At 44.6% G+C, this 17,324-nt stretch overlaps 1 protein-coding gene across 4 annotated transcripts in view; it reads right to left on the bottom strand.

The window, feature by feature from the left end:
- The window catches only part of Cfap92 (cilia and flagella associated protein 92 (putative)), a 48,540-nt gene that overhangs the window by 12,872 nt on the left and 18,344 nt on the right, over nucleotides 1-17,324 (bottom strand). For 3 of the 4 annotated variants that reach the window (XM_059258108.1, XM_059258110.1, XM_059258109.1), the window contains exons 9-12: nucleotides 13,478-13,662; nucleotides 9,630-10,534; nucleotides 6,310-6,504; nucleotides 1,150-1,447 (exon numbers count right to left, since the gene is read on the bottom strand). In XM_059258108.1, the coding sequence (XP_059114091.1) occupies nucleotides 1,150-1,447; nucleotides 6,310-6,504; nucleotides 9,630-10,534; nucleotides 13,478-13,662 (1,583 nt within the window). The remainder of the gene's footprint in view (nucleotides 1-1,149; nucleotides 1,448-6,309; nucleotides 6,505-9,629; nucleotides 10,535-13,477; nucleotides 13,663-17,324) is intronic. The other variant, XM_059258111.1, reaches the window with a different exon arrangement.

Genomic DNA, 17,324 nt, shown 5'->3' with positions numbered 1-17,324 from the left:
TCAGAAGGCAGAGGCAGTCAGATCTCTGTGAGTTCAAGGCCAGCCTGGTCTACAGAGTAAGTTACAAGACATCCAAGGCTACACTGAGAAACCGTGTCTTGAACCCCACCCCCTAGAAAAAAATTAATGCTACTGGGTTGTTTTTAAGGATTTCAAAACAAAATGTTGCTTAAATAGGGGCAAAATAATCAAGAAATGTATGAAGAAATATTAGGCTTCATCAATAAATAGTGCAAATTAAAACCTCTTTGAAAAATTGCTAAACATCAGAAATTAAACATCCCAAAGTCCAACTTGTAGCACATAGCATGAATGTACAAAATGGAATGTACAAAATGTACAAGATAAGGATGCCTATATTGACATAATCATTTGGGAAAATAATATATGATATAGGCAATAGAACTAGCATTCAGCAACTCTAATCCTAAGTATTATATCCTAGAAAGCAACGGCATAAACTTAGCAGATCATGTATTGGCATAGAGTTATAATACCTTTAAGTTGCAGAAGATAAGAAATGATACAAATGACCACCAGTGAGTACGATGAGTATCAATACAGCACAGAAGAGGGGAACTTGGGGGCCAGAAGTGGAGCATGGAGGCAGGGGGTGGGGAGGGCTTCACCTAGAGATCATGAGCAGACAGATGCAAGTCATACTTTACATGTTTGTATTTCCAAGACTCTGGGACTGGCTTGGAGTGAGGCACTGCCCTTGGCCATCTAGGCCACTGATCTTCCACCACCTCACCAGCTTCTCCATCTTCTACTGTCTCCTCTCCACGTTTTCCCCTACATGCCAGCTTACTTTCTGTGCTGCTTAGACAACTTATGATACCCATGCCTTTTAAGCGAGATGTTACACCTGTAACAGTTCTCCTAAAACAAACACTACGACTGTGGGAAGTGCCCTGTGCCTAAGCTCACTCCTTCTCATGTTTAAGAAGAACAGCCAAGGTGAGTGGGACTGAACCAAATGCTCTGGCATAATTCAGCCCTGCCTCTCATACTGCTGGCCTGTCCCCCAGTGTCTTGAACCAGAAGAGCAAGCATAGGCCAGAGGCATCTGGTCTGTATCTCTTACTGGGTACCAGAAGCCCCAAGGAATCTGAGAGCCTCAGCATTGAGGGGAGAAAGAAGGTTCACCTGAACAAGGCTATCCCTATAGCCTTGGTTCTTCAGCAGCATGTTGTTCCGCCACTGCAGATACTTCTCCTGGTGGGTCTGGATGTCCCCTGGGAGGGTAGATGCCTGACGTTGGACGTTCTCTTCATTGGGAGTGGGCTGGGGTAATGCGGCCAATGGCTTTCCTTCTGTGAGTTCTTCCTGGGAAACGGGTATCCCAAACTCTTGGCTCAGGTCTTTAACCATGGAGGAGGAAGGCAGCAGGTCTCTCATAATCACTTCCTTGAGTCTGGTGCTGTTGTGGCAGATGTCATGGATCCTGAAATGAAGAACGACCAGCCATTCAGCCTCACCTGCATAATCATCCACATTTCACAGCAGAGATGGGAGTTCGGGTTGGCCAGGGGTGCGGGTCAGAGCTGGCTTAATTAGCTAAGTTGGTCTCCTGACATGTGCACCTTTCTCCTTTCCTCCAAGCCTACTAAATTTAGGGGCTCCCCACTGTATGCACTGAGTGTTTTTCTGTGACTGTGGCTTTATCCATGGTCTTCATCAGTCCCACACCCCACTAGGGAGCCATCCCAATGTGCTAGTTAGCCCTCGCTCTGCAGGTGGATCTCAGGGTCCTTCTGCACCAGAGAGGAAGATGCCCTCACAGCTCACTCCTGCACAGAGCTGAGACCTGAGTAGCAGTACTACCTCTCCAGGCCCAGGACTTCCTGTTGGTAGCAGTGGGCTGTAGCAGGAATCTTAAAAGTTCTTATTAATAAAATCAAACCTGAGGCCAGTTATTGGGGTGAATGCTGGAAGATCAGAGAGACAGAACAAGCCACAGCTAACCTCACCTGGCCAACTTCTCAGCTGATCTTGTTTCCCCAGACTGGAAGACTCTGTGTCCGAATGGCTCTCAGCTGAACTGTGCTGCTCAAAACCTAAAAGCTTAACCAGCCAAATGCTTCTAGTTTCTGGTCCTCATGCCTTATATACCTTTCTGCTTTCTACCACCACTCCCTGGGATTAAAGGCTCGCTTTCTGGGATTAAAGGCATGAGTCACCATGCTTGGCTGTATCCTTGAACAGATGGATTTCTGCCTCTGGAATGCTAGGAGTAAAGGCCTGTGCTACCACTGCCAATCCTCTATGTTTAATATTGTGGCTGTTCTGTCTCTGACCCCAGATAAGTTTATTAGGGTGCACAATATTTTGGGGAACATAATACCACCATAGTGGGCCACACCTATGTTGCCCTGCAGTGGACCTAGGATCCACACTGACACTGTCTGGGAACTTCTGTGTGCTACTCCATGCCCCCACTGTTTCCCAAGTCTGAAATGAGGTCTGTGCCAGAATCTGTGGACCTGTCTCTTACTTAGCCTTTCTGGATCTCAGCTTCCTCAACCATCAGAAACAAAGCAGAGACACAGTCACTGTGGATGCAGCACCGCATTGGTCACTTTTCTTGTTGCTGTTGTCAAATGCTTAATAAGAAGCAACTTAAAAGCAGAGGATTCGGTTTGGCTTTAAGTTTGAGGGGATATAGTCCTTTATAGCTGAGAAGGCATGGATAGTAGGAGTGTAAGGTAGCTGGTCACGCTGCATTCCAGGCAGGACACAGAAGGAAATGAACGTTGGCATAAGCCTTCTCTCTCTCTCTTTTTTTATCCAGTCCACAACCCCAGCCCATGGGGTGGTACCACCCACATTCAGGGCAAGCCTTCCTTGCTCAGTTAATCATTTTGGAAGGACTATCATGAACACACTGAAAGATGTTTCCCTGAGGATTCTAAACACCACTATGATGGAGGAATGTCTTTCTGTACGCTGTGAATATGTGTTGCTCTGACTGGTTGATAAATAAAGCTGTTTGGCCTATGGCAAGGCAGCTTAGAGGCAGGCAGGAAATTCAAAAGGAGGAGACTCCCTCCTGCCATCCAGGGAGCAGCATGTAATGGTACACAGGTAAAGACACGGAACACGTGGCAACATATAGATGAACAGAAATGGGCTGAGTTTAAGTGTAAGAGCTAGTCAGTAGTAAGCCTGAGCTAACGGCCGAGCAGTTTTAATGAATATAAGCCTCTGTGTGTTTACTTAGGTCTGAGCAGTTGCAGACTGGGCAGGACACAGGAAAACTTCAGCTACACCACTACATTGACAATCAAAAGTAACTGTCACAAGTCTAACCCTTGTAAACTTGACTGCTAAACACATCACTTAGAAATTATAACATTCTACTCCTTGATCCTAAAGTCTTATTTTTTATCTCATAATCTAAAATGCATCTAGTTCACCTCTGAAAGTCTCCATAGTGTTTAACAGTCCTAGAATTATTCAAAAGTCCAAAATCCAAAGCCTTTTCTGAGACATTAGGCAATCTCTTAACTGTGAGCTCCTTAAAAATAAAAAACAAGTCACATGAGTCAAATATATAATGACCCAGAATAACATTCCCATCCGGACCAGACCAAAGCAAGTCCAAACCCAGTAGGACAAACATCAAATCCTGAGGCTCCATTTCTAGCATCTGAAACTTAGGACAGAATTATCTGAGCTCCAAGCCCTCTAGCTCGGCCTCCAGCAGCACATTAGAGATCATGGACGGATTCCATCAGAGCTCCAGTCCTCCAGCTCAGCCTCCAGCAGCACTCCAGCACATTAGAGTTCTTGGACAGACTCCACTGTGCACTGATAGTTCTCCTTAGCTGATATCCTGTGGTCTTGACATCTCCAACATCCCAAGATCTCCACCGAAACTCAGCCCTTACTATCACAGCTTCATGCAGTGGCCTTTTAGGATCCCCCTGCAGGAACTCCAACCCTGCCACTATTGTCTGGCCTTGCTGGCCTTCATCAATCTTAGCACAAGCCTCCATGACTCCATTACTCTTGCATCTTTAGTGCCTGCCAATCCAGTTCCATGTGGAAAATGCTGCCAAGTTCTACTGTCAGTTCAAGATGTAGCCAGCTTGGACCACTTGGACCACAATGGCATCGGCCTCTATTTGCTGCCTCTGGTGGGCAACACTACCCTGAATAGCCCTTCAGTGGTGTTCTCAGATTAGGCCTTCTTTCGAACGGCTTTACATTTCCACAAGACGGACCTTCTGCAGGTTGAGTCCAGCCCTTTGGTGCCTTTCCTATTGAGCACAGGGTTTCTCTGTAATGGAGCTAACCTTTAATAGTTACAGATGCTTTCTCAGCCACCCTGCCTGCTGCTTCCTTCCCAGACCAAACAGCACATTTTCATCTTTCTGCCCGACTTGTTGCTCTCTCTCAGTGTTGACCCAAATCAGAACAGAAAGCAGTAACTACCGCACAGCCTGGATGCTATCCTATCCTGGGTTGTCAAACAAAGTAGCCCATCCCTCTTTTTATTCAACCTTACCAGAATACAGCCAGATTCTTGCCTAAGTATAATATGAATGACCTCTAGGACATTAGAGTGCTTGTTTCTGTCTGGAACCTTACCAGCCAGACCTCGAGCATCGACATTTCTCTCAGCTTTCTGGACTTCTAAATTTCTACCAGACTGGCTCATTAATCTGCTTATGGCATTCTATGGTTCTCTGGCCCCCAGCTCCAAGCCCTTCCACGTTCTTCTCTTGAACCAGTTACAAGGACATGTGAACCACGGGTTCGTGTTTATCACAGCAACTCACTTCTTAGTATGGATTTTCTGTGTTAGTTACTTTCCTCATTGCTGTGATCAGCTCCTGACAAGACTTAAGGGAGGAACTGTTCATTTGGCTTACACTTTGAGGGGATACAGTCCACCATGGTGAGGAAACTGGCCACATCATGCCCACAGTCAGGAAGCAGAGAGTAAGAAACGTTGGTACGTTTCTCCTCTCTATCCAGTCTGAGCCCCCAGCCCATGAGGTGGTACAGGCCTCATGTGTCTCCCAAATCAGTTAACCTATCTGGAAAACACCTTAATAGACACACCCAGAGGTGTGTTTCCACAGTGATTCTAAAGTCCATCAAGTTGATAATTAACATCAACCATCATATGGCAAACACCTTTAATCCTAGCACTTGGAAGGCGGAGACAAGTGGATCTCTGTGAGTTCAAGGCCAGCCTGTTCTACAAAGTGAGTTCCAGGATGACAGCCAGGACCACACAGAGAGACCATGTCTCAAAACAATTAACCATCACAAGCATCTAATACAAAAAGTATTTTGTGAACAGTGGTTCCCTCCAATATAGTCCCCAATTATATTGCATCACTTACCAAAATGGACAGTCTAGGCTTTGCAGCTAACACCCAAATACTAGAGCATCACAGACCCTTCCCTGACTGTAGGAAGAAGGTGAAAGCCTTCTCTGCCCTGAATTCTAGTTTCATTGCTCTTCCTCCTGAACTTGTACTCCCTTAACCCCTTTTTCCCCTTCTTCTGCTTCACTAATTCAACAGCACTAGCTGAGGTCAGATCTCCCATGCTTAGGAGAGGCTGTCAGGGTAAGGGCCAGTGGCTCTTCAAGTCAATCTGTACTACCTCCCCTGATGCTCTACTGCTCTCCTGGGCCCCAAGGGATGCACAAGGACTGCCTGCCCAGCACCCCTGCATCACTGGACTGCCCGCCCAGCACCCCTGCATCGCTGGACTGCCCACACAGCACCCCTGCATCACTTGTTCCACATGCCCAGTTCCTTTTGAACTGGGATCTCACCAGGTTCCAGCACCTGTCAGTCAAAGTTGGTCTGCAGAGGGATGGTGAAACCCTCAGGACACCTGGAACAAAAGCAAAGCTGACAGGCAGGGAGGGCGTAGCAAAGGGGACATTTAATGCAAGAGCTGGCTCTTTGGCAACAGGCTTTCTCAGCAATAGAGAGGGAGTGTGGGACGGGGCTCAGGGCAGAAGCAAAGGGAAGCGCTGGGTCAAAGGAAAGGCTCCAGCCGATGTTGCAGTCCATATCCCCAGTTCTCACTGGAAATTATGCTTTGACCAGCTGCTCCCTCCTCAGATTCTTCCAGAATGTTCCCAGGGGAGCAGACAGAGCAGAGTTGCTCAGTCTAGTGGTCAGTCCTCTTCCCGCTAACATGCTTTGATATATCTCAAGAGAATCTGCATCTGTTTCTCCTGGAGCCTGGAAAATTCAGGGCGTTCTTGTCTGCTGTCCCTATGGCCCACCTGGCCTCCAGATAGTGGGATGCCCCTCCTGTCCCATCCACACTCACCTGACCAGTGCCTGAAAAGCCATGCGTGGCACAGCCCCACGAACATAGAGCGCTGGGTACCGCAGGAGCAGCGACACAGGCCTGAACAAATGTACATGGTACAGAATGGTCTCCAGGTCAGCATACAGGCGATTGCGGAAGAGCAACCTGGAGTCATAGAGCACCTTGCATGGTACTTGATTAGAGGTAGTAACCCTAGGAAGAAGGAGGATCAGCATTGCCCATGGGTCCTGGGAACACTTGATGCCTTTGCTCTGACTAACAGGTGTTTTCTCTTATTCTTATTTGTTTAAAAGCAACAAATAGAATGTAATGGTAGTAAACACACTTGGTAGACCCAGCCTGGGACCGTGAGAGCAGTGGTGGCTGAGGCCGGCTGCCCACATTCCTGCTCCTGTGTCTTCTCCCTGATCTTGGTACTCCAGCCGTAGCAACCTGGCAGAGTTCCTAAATACAGACCACCCTGTGAGCGCCCTGGGTGCTGCTCCTACTCCTTGAAACCTGGTGTGATCTGTGCCCAACCTCCTGTCCCCCAGGGACCTCCCCTTGGTCACTATAGCTCCTCCTTTGTGAAGTGTTTGGGTCATTTGCCAAGCTTTCCACATAGATGTTTTTATTGCTGTCATACTGATTCATAGGACTTCCGTTTACAGTTTCTCTTGGCAGCCCAGCATGGCTTCATCATGATCCTTTCCCACATCTCCTTCCTGAGTGCTGGGACCACAGGCCACATGCACACTATGCTCAACATGGGACTTTTTTATGCAGTCAGGATTGTTAACTTTGTTCCATACACTGTAAATATTTTCAGTTTGTTGCTTTTATTTTAAAAAATTTATGTTTCGTTGAACAAAAATTACTCCTTTTAGTGTAGCAAAAAAAGTATCATTCTCTCTATTCTTTGTACCTTATTGAAAAAATTTTTCTCTAGTCTGATGTCATGAGTGTGTTTTCTTAGTTGTCATTTAAATTTTCAAAAGTAGATTTAACAAAAATATGAGCGTGGTGGTTCACATCTGCAACCCCAGAACTCAGAAAGTTGAGGAAGGGAACTCATGCAGACTTGAAAACAGCCTAAGCTACTGAGTTTCAGGACAGCCCGGGTTCAAAGGGAAACTTTTTCTCTCAAAAAAAAAATTTTTTTTAAAGATCAGATCATTATAGTCTAGCTAGCTGTGCTTAATCAATCACAGAAAAAGAGTACTACAGATCCCATCCAGCACACCTGGAAACAAAAGCATACGGCCTGAAAAGGGGGAGAAGTCACCCCTCTTAACATGATAGCCTATGCAGAAAATACCACAGAATGTACCAGAATAAAGATGAACAACTCTTTCATTCAATATGTTGACTTATGAGCTTATGCAAATCAGTTGTGCTTCTGTAAATGATCAAAGAATATTTGGCACCTGAAATTTAGTGTAGAATTTTCAAAATAACAAAAGTATAGGATGAACAAATTCGTGGTTGCTGGGAACTAAGGACAGTTATAGAGGGTACGCTTGATTACTGTAGCAACAGGAGGAAATTCTCTGAGGTGGTAAATAATTCTGTGCCTTGATTATAGTGGCTGCATAACTCACATGTGACAGACTTCGTGTGCAGCATGCTCACACGGCACTGTCAGAAACCTGTGTTAGCTATCCTATCAGAGCAAAGTTTGTAAGGGAGGCAGATGGCCCCTTGGTCATATTTTTTAGTGTCTTGTTAATATATAATTACCTCAAAATGAAAAGTTTAAAACCTACATAGAGGGGTCAGAGAGCTGACTCAGTGGTTAAGAGTGCTTATTGATCTTGCAGAGGGCCTGAGTTTGGGTCTCAGCATCCACATGGTGACTCTTAACCACCTGGAACTCCAGTTCTAAGGGATCCAGCACCCTCTTCTGTCTTCCATGGGCACTGCACACACAGGGTGCACAGACATGCATGCAGGTAAAACACTCATACACATAAAATGAAATAAAATAAATTTAATCAAAATATTAAGTCATTTTTTAAAAAAGCTATATAGTTTTTTTTCTTGTTTGTTTTTGTTTTTGCTTTTCAAGACAGAGTCTCTCTGTGTAGCCTTGGCTGTTCTGGAACTCGATCTGTAGACCAGGCTGGCCTCAAACTCACAGAGATGCACCTGCCTCTGCCTCCCAAGTGCTGGAATTAAAGGCATGCACCACCACTGACCAGCTTAGATTTTCTTTTTAAATAGCTGAGTTTGTTTTTATGAGTGGCTTGAAAGGAACTTACTTTCCTTTTTCTATGGAGAAAAAAAATTGTCCAAACACCATTTATTGAAAAATATCCTTTTCTACTATTTTTCTCCTATAGATACCTGTTTGTGCTTATCTGCTTTTTTTTTCCTTTTTGAAATAGAGTCTTACTCTATTTTATATTACATGTCTTACTGCAGATCATACTACAGTCCACATTTTGATGATCAGTTGAAGGACATTTGATTTCTATTTTTTGACTATTATATACTTACTATACATTCATTTACAGACTTTGATGTGGATATAAGTTTTTGGTTGTCTTAGGTATACATCTAAAGAGAAGCAGAGAAGCCATGTGTTTCTCTGGTGTCTCTCAGCTTGTCAGCACATCAGGACAAGCCCCACAGTGGTAAGGTCACCTCTTGGGTAGACAGAAACAACTTCTGGCCTCTTGATGTTAGTACATGAGGTCTGGGGTCATGAAATCTGCCCTCAATAGGAATTGAGAATCCTATTCCTCAAGCAAGTAAAACCCAGCACACAAGGAACCCTCTCCAAGTGCCATGTTCTAAATCACCCCAATTTTTGTTTCATTTAAAAATGTTTATGCATTGCCAAGTGGTGGTGGCATACACCTTTAATCCCAGCACTTGGGAGACAGAGGCAGGCAGATCTCTGTGAATCTGAGGCCAGCCTGGTCTACAGAGTAAGTTCCAGGACAGCTAGAGCTGTTACACAAAGAAACCCTGTCTTGAAAAAGAAAAATAAAAAAAAAGTTTATGTATTATTGTGTGTACATCATGGCATGGCATATGCATGGAGATCAGAGAACAACTTCATAGAGTTAGTTCTTTCCTTTCGCCCGCATGTGGGTTCTGTGTTTAACTCAGGGCACTAGGATTACACAGAAAATACCTATATCTACTGAGCCAGTCCTAAATTTCCTTACTAGCCCAATCCTAAATTTCCCCTTTCCACTAACACAGCTAGGTCTGCCTGTTGTCGGTATCTAGAGGACACTGAATTTGACCTTGGCTTTGAAACACCTACTCCATTTGCCCTGTATCCAGAATGCCATGGCTTTACTTTAAAGGTTTCAGAATCGGCCTACCTGCTCTGGTAACTGTCCCACAGCCGCCTCAAGCCGTGTTCTGCCAAGCCTTCTAGAATAAAAAGATGGATCTTTCCGTCCAGCAGATGGAAGCCAGTGAGCACATCTAGGTTCTGTCGCTCTTGGATCCTCACACGCACCCTGAAGGCCGACAGGATCTGCTGGATGTCCTGGGCAGGATAACTGTCCAGGTCCAGGGCTTTGGCATTGATCATGGTGATGTCCTGCAGCAGGTCCTGTAGGAGGACCAGCTTCTTGGTGTTGAACACAAAAATGATGCGGCCGAACTGGGCACCCATGAGGTCAAGCTCAGGAGCTGTGAACCAAGCACTCAGGGGCACTGCGATGTCCACTCGGAGCTTGAGTAGAGAGTTGGCCTCCAGGTAGTTGCCCGTGGGTATTGAGCTGTGCTGGAGGACATCTGTGGGGGCCCGGAACCCTACAGACTTTTTGTTCCTCCTATCCTGGTTCCGGCTGGCAGACTTTGGCTCACAGTTATGGATGGGGACAACCACGTTCAAGAACTTATGACCAAGGAGGAGGTCAGCAAAGCTGACCCGGGCAATCCCATAAGGGTCCCATGTCTTGTTCTGGGATTCAAAGGGGTTATTCTCTGTGTCTTTGGGAGAGATGAAAGCTTGGAGATTGAAGTACGAATCCACGGGGTCCTCTCCAAACAGGGCAGGCTTCCGGGAGTAATCCTCTGACTTTCGGTCCCTGTCATGGACTTCAACCACCATAGGGGGCCCTTCCAGGTATTCCCTCAGGTCACTGGGGTGCATGGCCCCAAGGAAGATGACATTGATATCCTGGAAAAATACATGAGTCCCATGGGGCTCCCTCTTGGTCTCATGAACTGGAGTATTGTGGAACTTGTATCTGCAGTACACAGGGGTGCACAGCTTCTACAAGAAAGCAGGGGAACAACAAATTACACTCTACCTGTGTGCACAGCCTCTCCAAGAGAGCAGGGACAGCAGGTCACACTCCTCCAGTGTGCACAGCCTCTCCAAGAGAGCAGGGGAACAACAAGTTACACTCCACCTGTGTGCACAGCCTCTCCAAGAGAGCAGGGACAGCAGGTCACCCTCCACCTGTGTGCAGGTAAATTGGAATTTTCAGCTTGACTCTATCCAAAAACATTTTATAATAAAACAATGAAAAGTGTTCTCCAAGGACTCAGACAAGACCCAGTATCTTATAATATGGCATTCCAAAATGTCTACGACACGATCCAGAATCACATGACACACGAAAAGCCAGGAAAGAGAATATCAGCAGGTGCTAACTCTAAGATGACTCAGAGGTTGGAAATGTGAGGGTCTAAAGTGTGCTGTTGTGACCATATTACAAGAAGTAACAGGGGACTCTATTCAGAGTGTCTGCCAAGGTCACAAGTCTTGGCAGAAAGTACAACGAAGAACCAGCAGACACCAAACAAGAGATTAAAATCTCACTGGATAGTCCTGAAAACAAAATGGAGACAACAAAGGAAAAAGAGGTGAACTTAAAGAGAGAGCATAGACCTACAAAAGACTAACAAGGAAAAGGAAAGAATTCTGTGAGACAATTGCAGTAATGCACTATTTGTACCATCAGAGTCCCAGGAAGAGAGAGCAGAAAGGACATACAAAAGCTATCAAAAGGAGTAATACTTGGAAATTGCTTCACTTTGGAAAAGACGTAATCTCAAGGCTCAAGACACTCAGTTCATCCAATCAGGCTTAACCCCAAAAGCTCACATCCAGACACATCCTCACTGAACTGTTCTGTTTAGTTCTATTTTCAAAAAAGCAGGGGTGGGGGTGGGGGTGGGCAAGAACATCTTAAAAGCAACCAGGAAGTGATGACCTGTCACACCAGGAGAAGAGCAGTCACGGAGGCAAGAAGAGAGGTACAATGCTAAAAGAAGACCTCATCAATCTAGAATACCAAACCAGTGAAGATGCGTGCCAGGGATGAAGTGAAACGGATACTTGTTCACTGAGAAGAAAACTAAGATCCTTTGTTTCTAGCGACCATGCTTTAAAATACGGCTAGTGTAGCTTCCGCTTGTAAGACATTCTAGCAAATGCAAACGAAAGATGAAGGATCAGCCTGCCTTTTCTGGGAACTCAGTGGAGAGTACAAAGCAGTACGAACAAGGGTTAGCCATGTCAGCCGGCACAGAGAGACCTGTGGTTTCAATGCCATCCTTCTGGGAAAAGGGTTTTTTTTTTAACTTAATCCGGCAACTTCTTATATACTTACATTTCAAAAGAAATGTATAATGTATGTGGATTTATCTTTTAGAAAAATGCAATGTATCTATGTGAATACACTCACACTAAGATACATCATGTGTTAGTTAATTTTCCATTGCTGTGACAAACTCATGATGTTTATCGTGAGAAGGGATGATTGGCGATTACAGTTCCAGAGGGAGGGACAGGGGCCCAGCATCGTCATGACAGGGAAGCTTGACATCAGGCAGGCCTGGTGGTTGAAGCAGCACACTGGTAACTCACATTGAAACCACAAACAGGAAGCAAAAAGGGTGAACCGGGAATGGCAATGGAGTCTTCAGACTCTCGAAGCCCACCCCCGTGATGTATTTCTTCCAACAAGCTTCTTCCACATCTCCTAAACCTCCTCGAGTAGACCACCAGCTGAGAACCAAGCATTCAACTTCCTGAGACTGTGGGAGACATTCATTCAAATCACCACACATCATAGCTTCAGAAGGCGAAAAAGAAAAAAAGATCCTGCAGTCTTTGAGGAAATGCCTTCAAAACGCTGAAGCATTGATTTTTAACCAATGAGTCTAAACCCAACTGTGTTGGCTAGATGTTTCTACTTTGGTTAGTTTGGTTTGGTTTCTTTTGGGTTTTATCAATTTGTCACAAACTGGAGTCATCAGAGGAGTTGGAATATCAGTTGAGGACATTTCTCTATCAGATTGGCCTGTAAGCAAGACTGTAGGGCATTTTCTTGATTAATGATTGATGTGTGAGGACCCAACCTAAGCCTACTATGGGTGGTCCTATGTTATACAAGAAAGCAGGCTGAGACATCCTGGTCTACATAGGGTTCCAGGACAGTCAGAGCTACACAGAGAGACCCTGTCTCAAAACATAATAAAAGAAAAGAAAAAAAATAAAGATATCAGGCTGAGCAAGCCATGGAGAGCAAGTCAGTAAGCAGTGTTCCTCTGTGGCCTCTGCTTCAGTTCCTGCCTCTAGATTCCTGTTTGAGCTCCTTCCCAGGTTTCCCTTAATGATGGACTCTAACTTTTAAGATATAATGAACCCTTCCCTCCACAAATTGATTTACTCAGTGTTTTACCATGGCATTAGAAAGCAAACTAAGACACCAAGCCAGTTTCCCAAGTATGAGAATATGGAATATGAAGATATTTTTAGAACGTGAAATAATGTGGTGGTGGGATACATACTAAAGAATGTGTTTCAGCCAAACCAAAGAGCAAATAGAAGAAGAGGAAAACACTCCTAGAAACCATGATCTAGAGAAGAAAGAGGGAACTCCTTGGATATACAGTAGCACTGAGCCTGGAGGGTTTACAACAGCAAGTATACAGCTGGGTCCTGCTGCTGTGACAGGGAAGCCCACACATTTCTGAACAGGCCAGTGATCTCCATTTGTAGCACACTTAGCAGTGAAAAGTCTCAGGTTGGGTGGCTCCAACTCTCAGGAACCTCATCTTTTTATGTCTCTCTACAGAATCCTAAATGGTAAGCCATGGGTGATGTTTCTTGGATTGAGCACCTGAAAGATTAGATGACACACAGTAGCCACCTGAGTGGGATAAGGAGGTGCTCTTAATGAGAAAAGCGGGCATTCATTCTTACCTCCAGGTCATGAATGGATAAAGGCTGGATCGGAAGGCAAGAGGCACACCTGATCTTTATGGTCAAGGGGTTCAAGTCTTGTTTTTGCTCTTCCGTCATGATAGGAACTTCGGTTTTTAAAGTCAAAAAGCAATCTAAAATGTCAGCAGACTTCTCACTGCCACGGCTGATGACCGTTTGCCAGCCTAGAAGAAAACATACACAGCATTAGCCCCCTTAACCCACGGCCAGAAGCAGGTTCTCATCAGAAATGTGACAAGAGCTGATGATAAATTTATAACCACAAGGGGTGCTAGCATCTTTGGTATAGGAAGGTACTCTGCGGCTACCAAAAGAGAAATGCAAATACCAAGGCAGTTACAAAACCTTGGATTTACCATGGCGTCCTGCCTGCAAGGTATGCTAGAGCAATGGCGGTACAAAGCTTGTGGGAGTCACCAACAATATCTGATTTAAGGCCCACTCCATGAGATGGAACCTATACTCAATGCTACTTGGGTGGCTAAGAACCTGAGACTAGATAGCCCAGGGCTAGAATAAAACTAAATACTACTGTTCTGGCACGACTGCTAGAAGACATAACATTCCATTGATCTGGAAGCTCAGGCACCACCCTCACACTCTCACCAAAGCCACTTTGGGCTTCTAATAGCCTGAAGCCTACAGGCTAAGAAAGGAATAACAGTGTTAGGAAGTGTACTGATCCAGATTACCAAAGGGGAAATTGGATTGCTTCTCCACAAAGGAGGTAAGAAAGATTATGCCTGGAGTGCAGGAGATCTTTTAGGGCTACCATGTCCTGGGATTAAAGTCAATGGGTAACTACAACAACCTAATCTAGGCAGAATGAAAGGGGTACAGACCATTTAGGAATGAAGGTATGGGCCACTCATCCAAGAAAGCAACTAAGACCTGCTGAGGTGTTCGCTGAGAATGGAGGAAATACAGAATGGGTAGTAGAGGAAGGTAGTTATAAACACCAACTGGGGTCACATGACCAGTGGCAGAAAAGAGGATTATAATTGGCATGAATGTTTGTTGTATCTTGTTAATAATGTGTCTGTACAAATATTTGTGTTTTCTTTCCTCAATTATTTTTATCATGCAATGTAATATCAATTAAGGTGGTATCAGTGGTTACCATATTTAAGTTTGAGATACTAAAAGAATGTCCCTCAAGGGGCATTGCCACCTTTTCTAAATTTATAATGTGTTTTCAGTTGTACATGGGATAGTTATATCCTGTTAGGCAAAATTATGACCTGGTTAAATATATAATGCATTTGTAGTTATATATCTGATAGTTACTGTTGTGGATATTGCTCTGTATAAATAAACACTGATTGGCCGGTAGCCAGACAGGAAGTATAGGCGGGACTAACAGAGAGGAGAATTGAGAAAACAGGAAGGCAGAGAAGGAGACGGGCTGGAGCCGCCGCCAGGACAAGCAAAATGTAAGGTACCAGTAAGCCACAAGTCATGTGGCAAAGTATAGATTAATAGAAATGAGCTAAATATAAGAGTAAGAGCTAGACAATGATAGGCCTGAGCTAATGGCCAAGCAGTTTAAATAATGTAAGAGTCTGTGTGTTTATTTTATAAGTGGGCTCTGGGACTGGCGGGACTTGGTGGAAGCTGGAGAGAAATTCTCCAGCTACAAATGGCATCCAACGTGGGGCAAGAGTTTCTACCTAAAACCTGAGTAAAAAGATTCTAAAACAGAGCTAAAAACATTTCCTAGTTGTCTCTTTCAAGTTAGCTACAGCGTGCATGTTTGAGCTACTATCTATGGCAGGGTCCTGGTATGCGCGCTCGACCTACAGTATGGCAACAATGAGGCCTCTACAAGTGACACATTAAGCTGCGTGGTGGATTTAGCCTTTGATAGTACAAAACAAAAAGAGGTTTCTGGGCTACATGCTGCTTTGATAGAAACATAGACCCACTATTTCTGAGAGTTGATGGCTCCCAGAGCTGGCAGAAAACGTACCACCGCCATGTGAAAAAGCTAAAGTGGGGAGAGCCAGCAGCCACAGCGCAGTTTCAGTCTTAGTTTCAGTCTTTAAACTACAGTTTAAAGCAACAGGTTCACAATAAAACTAATTCAAATCAAATACTTTACAATGTATATAAAAATATCCTCTTTTTTGGTGGAATGTAGACTTAGGGACTTTATATTAGGAAAACAGTTGAACATTTTAAGTGGTATTTAATGGGCCATACCAGTAGGATCCTAGAAGACAGTGATTGCTGAGACTAATGTAAATGATAACAACTCAACTCAAGAAGTTTTAGAGCAGAAGAATATTAGTAAGTGGCCTAGAGACCATTCTTGTGATACTTTGACAAAGAATGTGGCTGCTTTTTTGCCCTTGTCCTAAAAATCTGCCTGAAGCGAAATTGAAGAGTTTGGGATTGAGGACTTTGGCAGAGGAGATTTCAAGTCAACCTAGTATTTATTGACTGTGTCATTTGCTAGTAGTCACTCCTAATGCAGATATACAATGAAAAGGAGAAAATGGGGCAAGGAGAAGTATAAAATGCACAGTTTGAGGAGAGAAAGAACACCAGAAAATGTAATGGAGCAAAGTCCAGTGCTCAAGGAGATTAAAAAGCTTAAAGAAAGCCGGGCGGTGGTGGCGCACGCCTTTAATCCCAGCACTCGGGAGGCAGAGGCAGGCGGATCTTTGTGAGTTCGAGGCCAGCCTGGTCTCCAAAGCGAGTTCCAGGAAAGGCGCAAAGCTACACAGAGAAACCCTGTCTCGAAAAACAAACAAACAAACAAACAAAAAGCTTAAAGAAAAGCCTAGTGCTATATGGAATAAAGGGAGTGGTGACCACAGAGCAAGACCCCACCCAGTTAAGCTTCCAACTTGTGAAAAAGAATTAAAGGAAGCTTAAGCAGTAAAGAAAACCATGAAGAAATATGATTGTGTGTCAAGTTGACAAGGGGTAGAACAGAACACTGATATAAATGTAACTGAACAAGGGATCCAAGTTCCAGACCCAGCAAGCAGCAGAACTTAGTAGCTTCAGCCACCGGGTCCTGGCTTTAGAGTCAAGAATACCAGGAAGGGTTCATGGACTCTCCCCCGTGACTAAGGAAAAATGCTGAGGACAGGCATGTGCCAGAGGTGTTCCTTCATGGAGGCCCAAAGAGGCTATTGTGTGAATTTGTGAGGGTGAAGCCTGGATTGTACTGAAGACACCAAGACGTTGGAGATGCCAAAGTCGTGGGATACCTGCTGAGGAGAGTTTCAGAGTGGGAGTGGAAGCAGCCCAAGGGAGAGAAGCGTGTTGCAGTCAGCAATGCTGGAAGGAGTTGGAGATGTGAAGAGCACTTTGGCCTGAGTCATGGAGATGCAGAATTTTAAGGTTTCCCTGTTGGTTTTCAGTTTTACTTTGGTCCAGTATTTCCTCACTATGCTCCCTTTTCCTCCCTAGTTGAATGGCAATGTATATTCTGTGCCATTGTATGTTGGAAGTATATGATCTGCTTTTTTATTTTGATTTTACATGAAGTTACAGTTAGATTGCTATGAGTCTCAAAGACTTTGAACTTTGAATTTTAAATGGTGCTGAAACTCTGATAAACTATGTGGACTTTTGAGGTTGGACTGACTGCATTTTTTTTTTTTTGCATTATGATATGACTACAAATCTATGGAGGCCAGGGAGTGGAATGTGGTGGTTTAATAAGAACGGCCACCATAGGTACATATATTTGAATGCTTAGTCACCAGGGAGTGGCACTACTTGAGAAGGACAGAGGTGTGGCCTTGTTGGAGAAAGTATGCCACTGGGGCGGGCTTTGAGGTTTCAAAAGCCCAAGCCAGGACCAGTGGCT

This window comes from Peromyscus eremicus, chromosome 3, assembly GCF_949786415.1.
Source record: "Peromyscus eremicus chromosome 3, PerEre_H2_v1, whole genome shotgun sequence".
In the NCBI taxonomy this organism is placed as follows: Eukaryota; Metazoa; Chordata; class Mammalia; order Rodentia; family Cricetidae; genus Peromyscus; species Peromyscus eremicus.
Note: the sequence above shows the minus strand (reverse complement) of the source record. Positions and strands in the feature narration are given on the sequence as shown.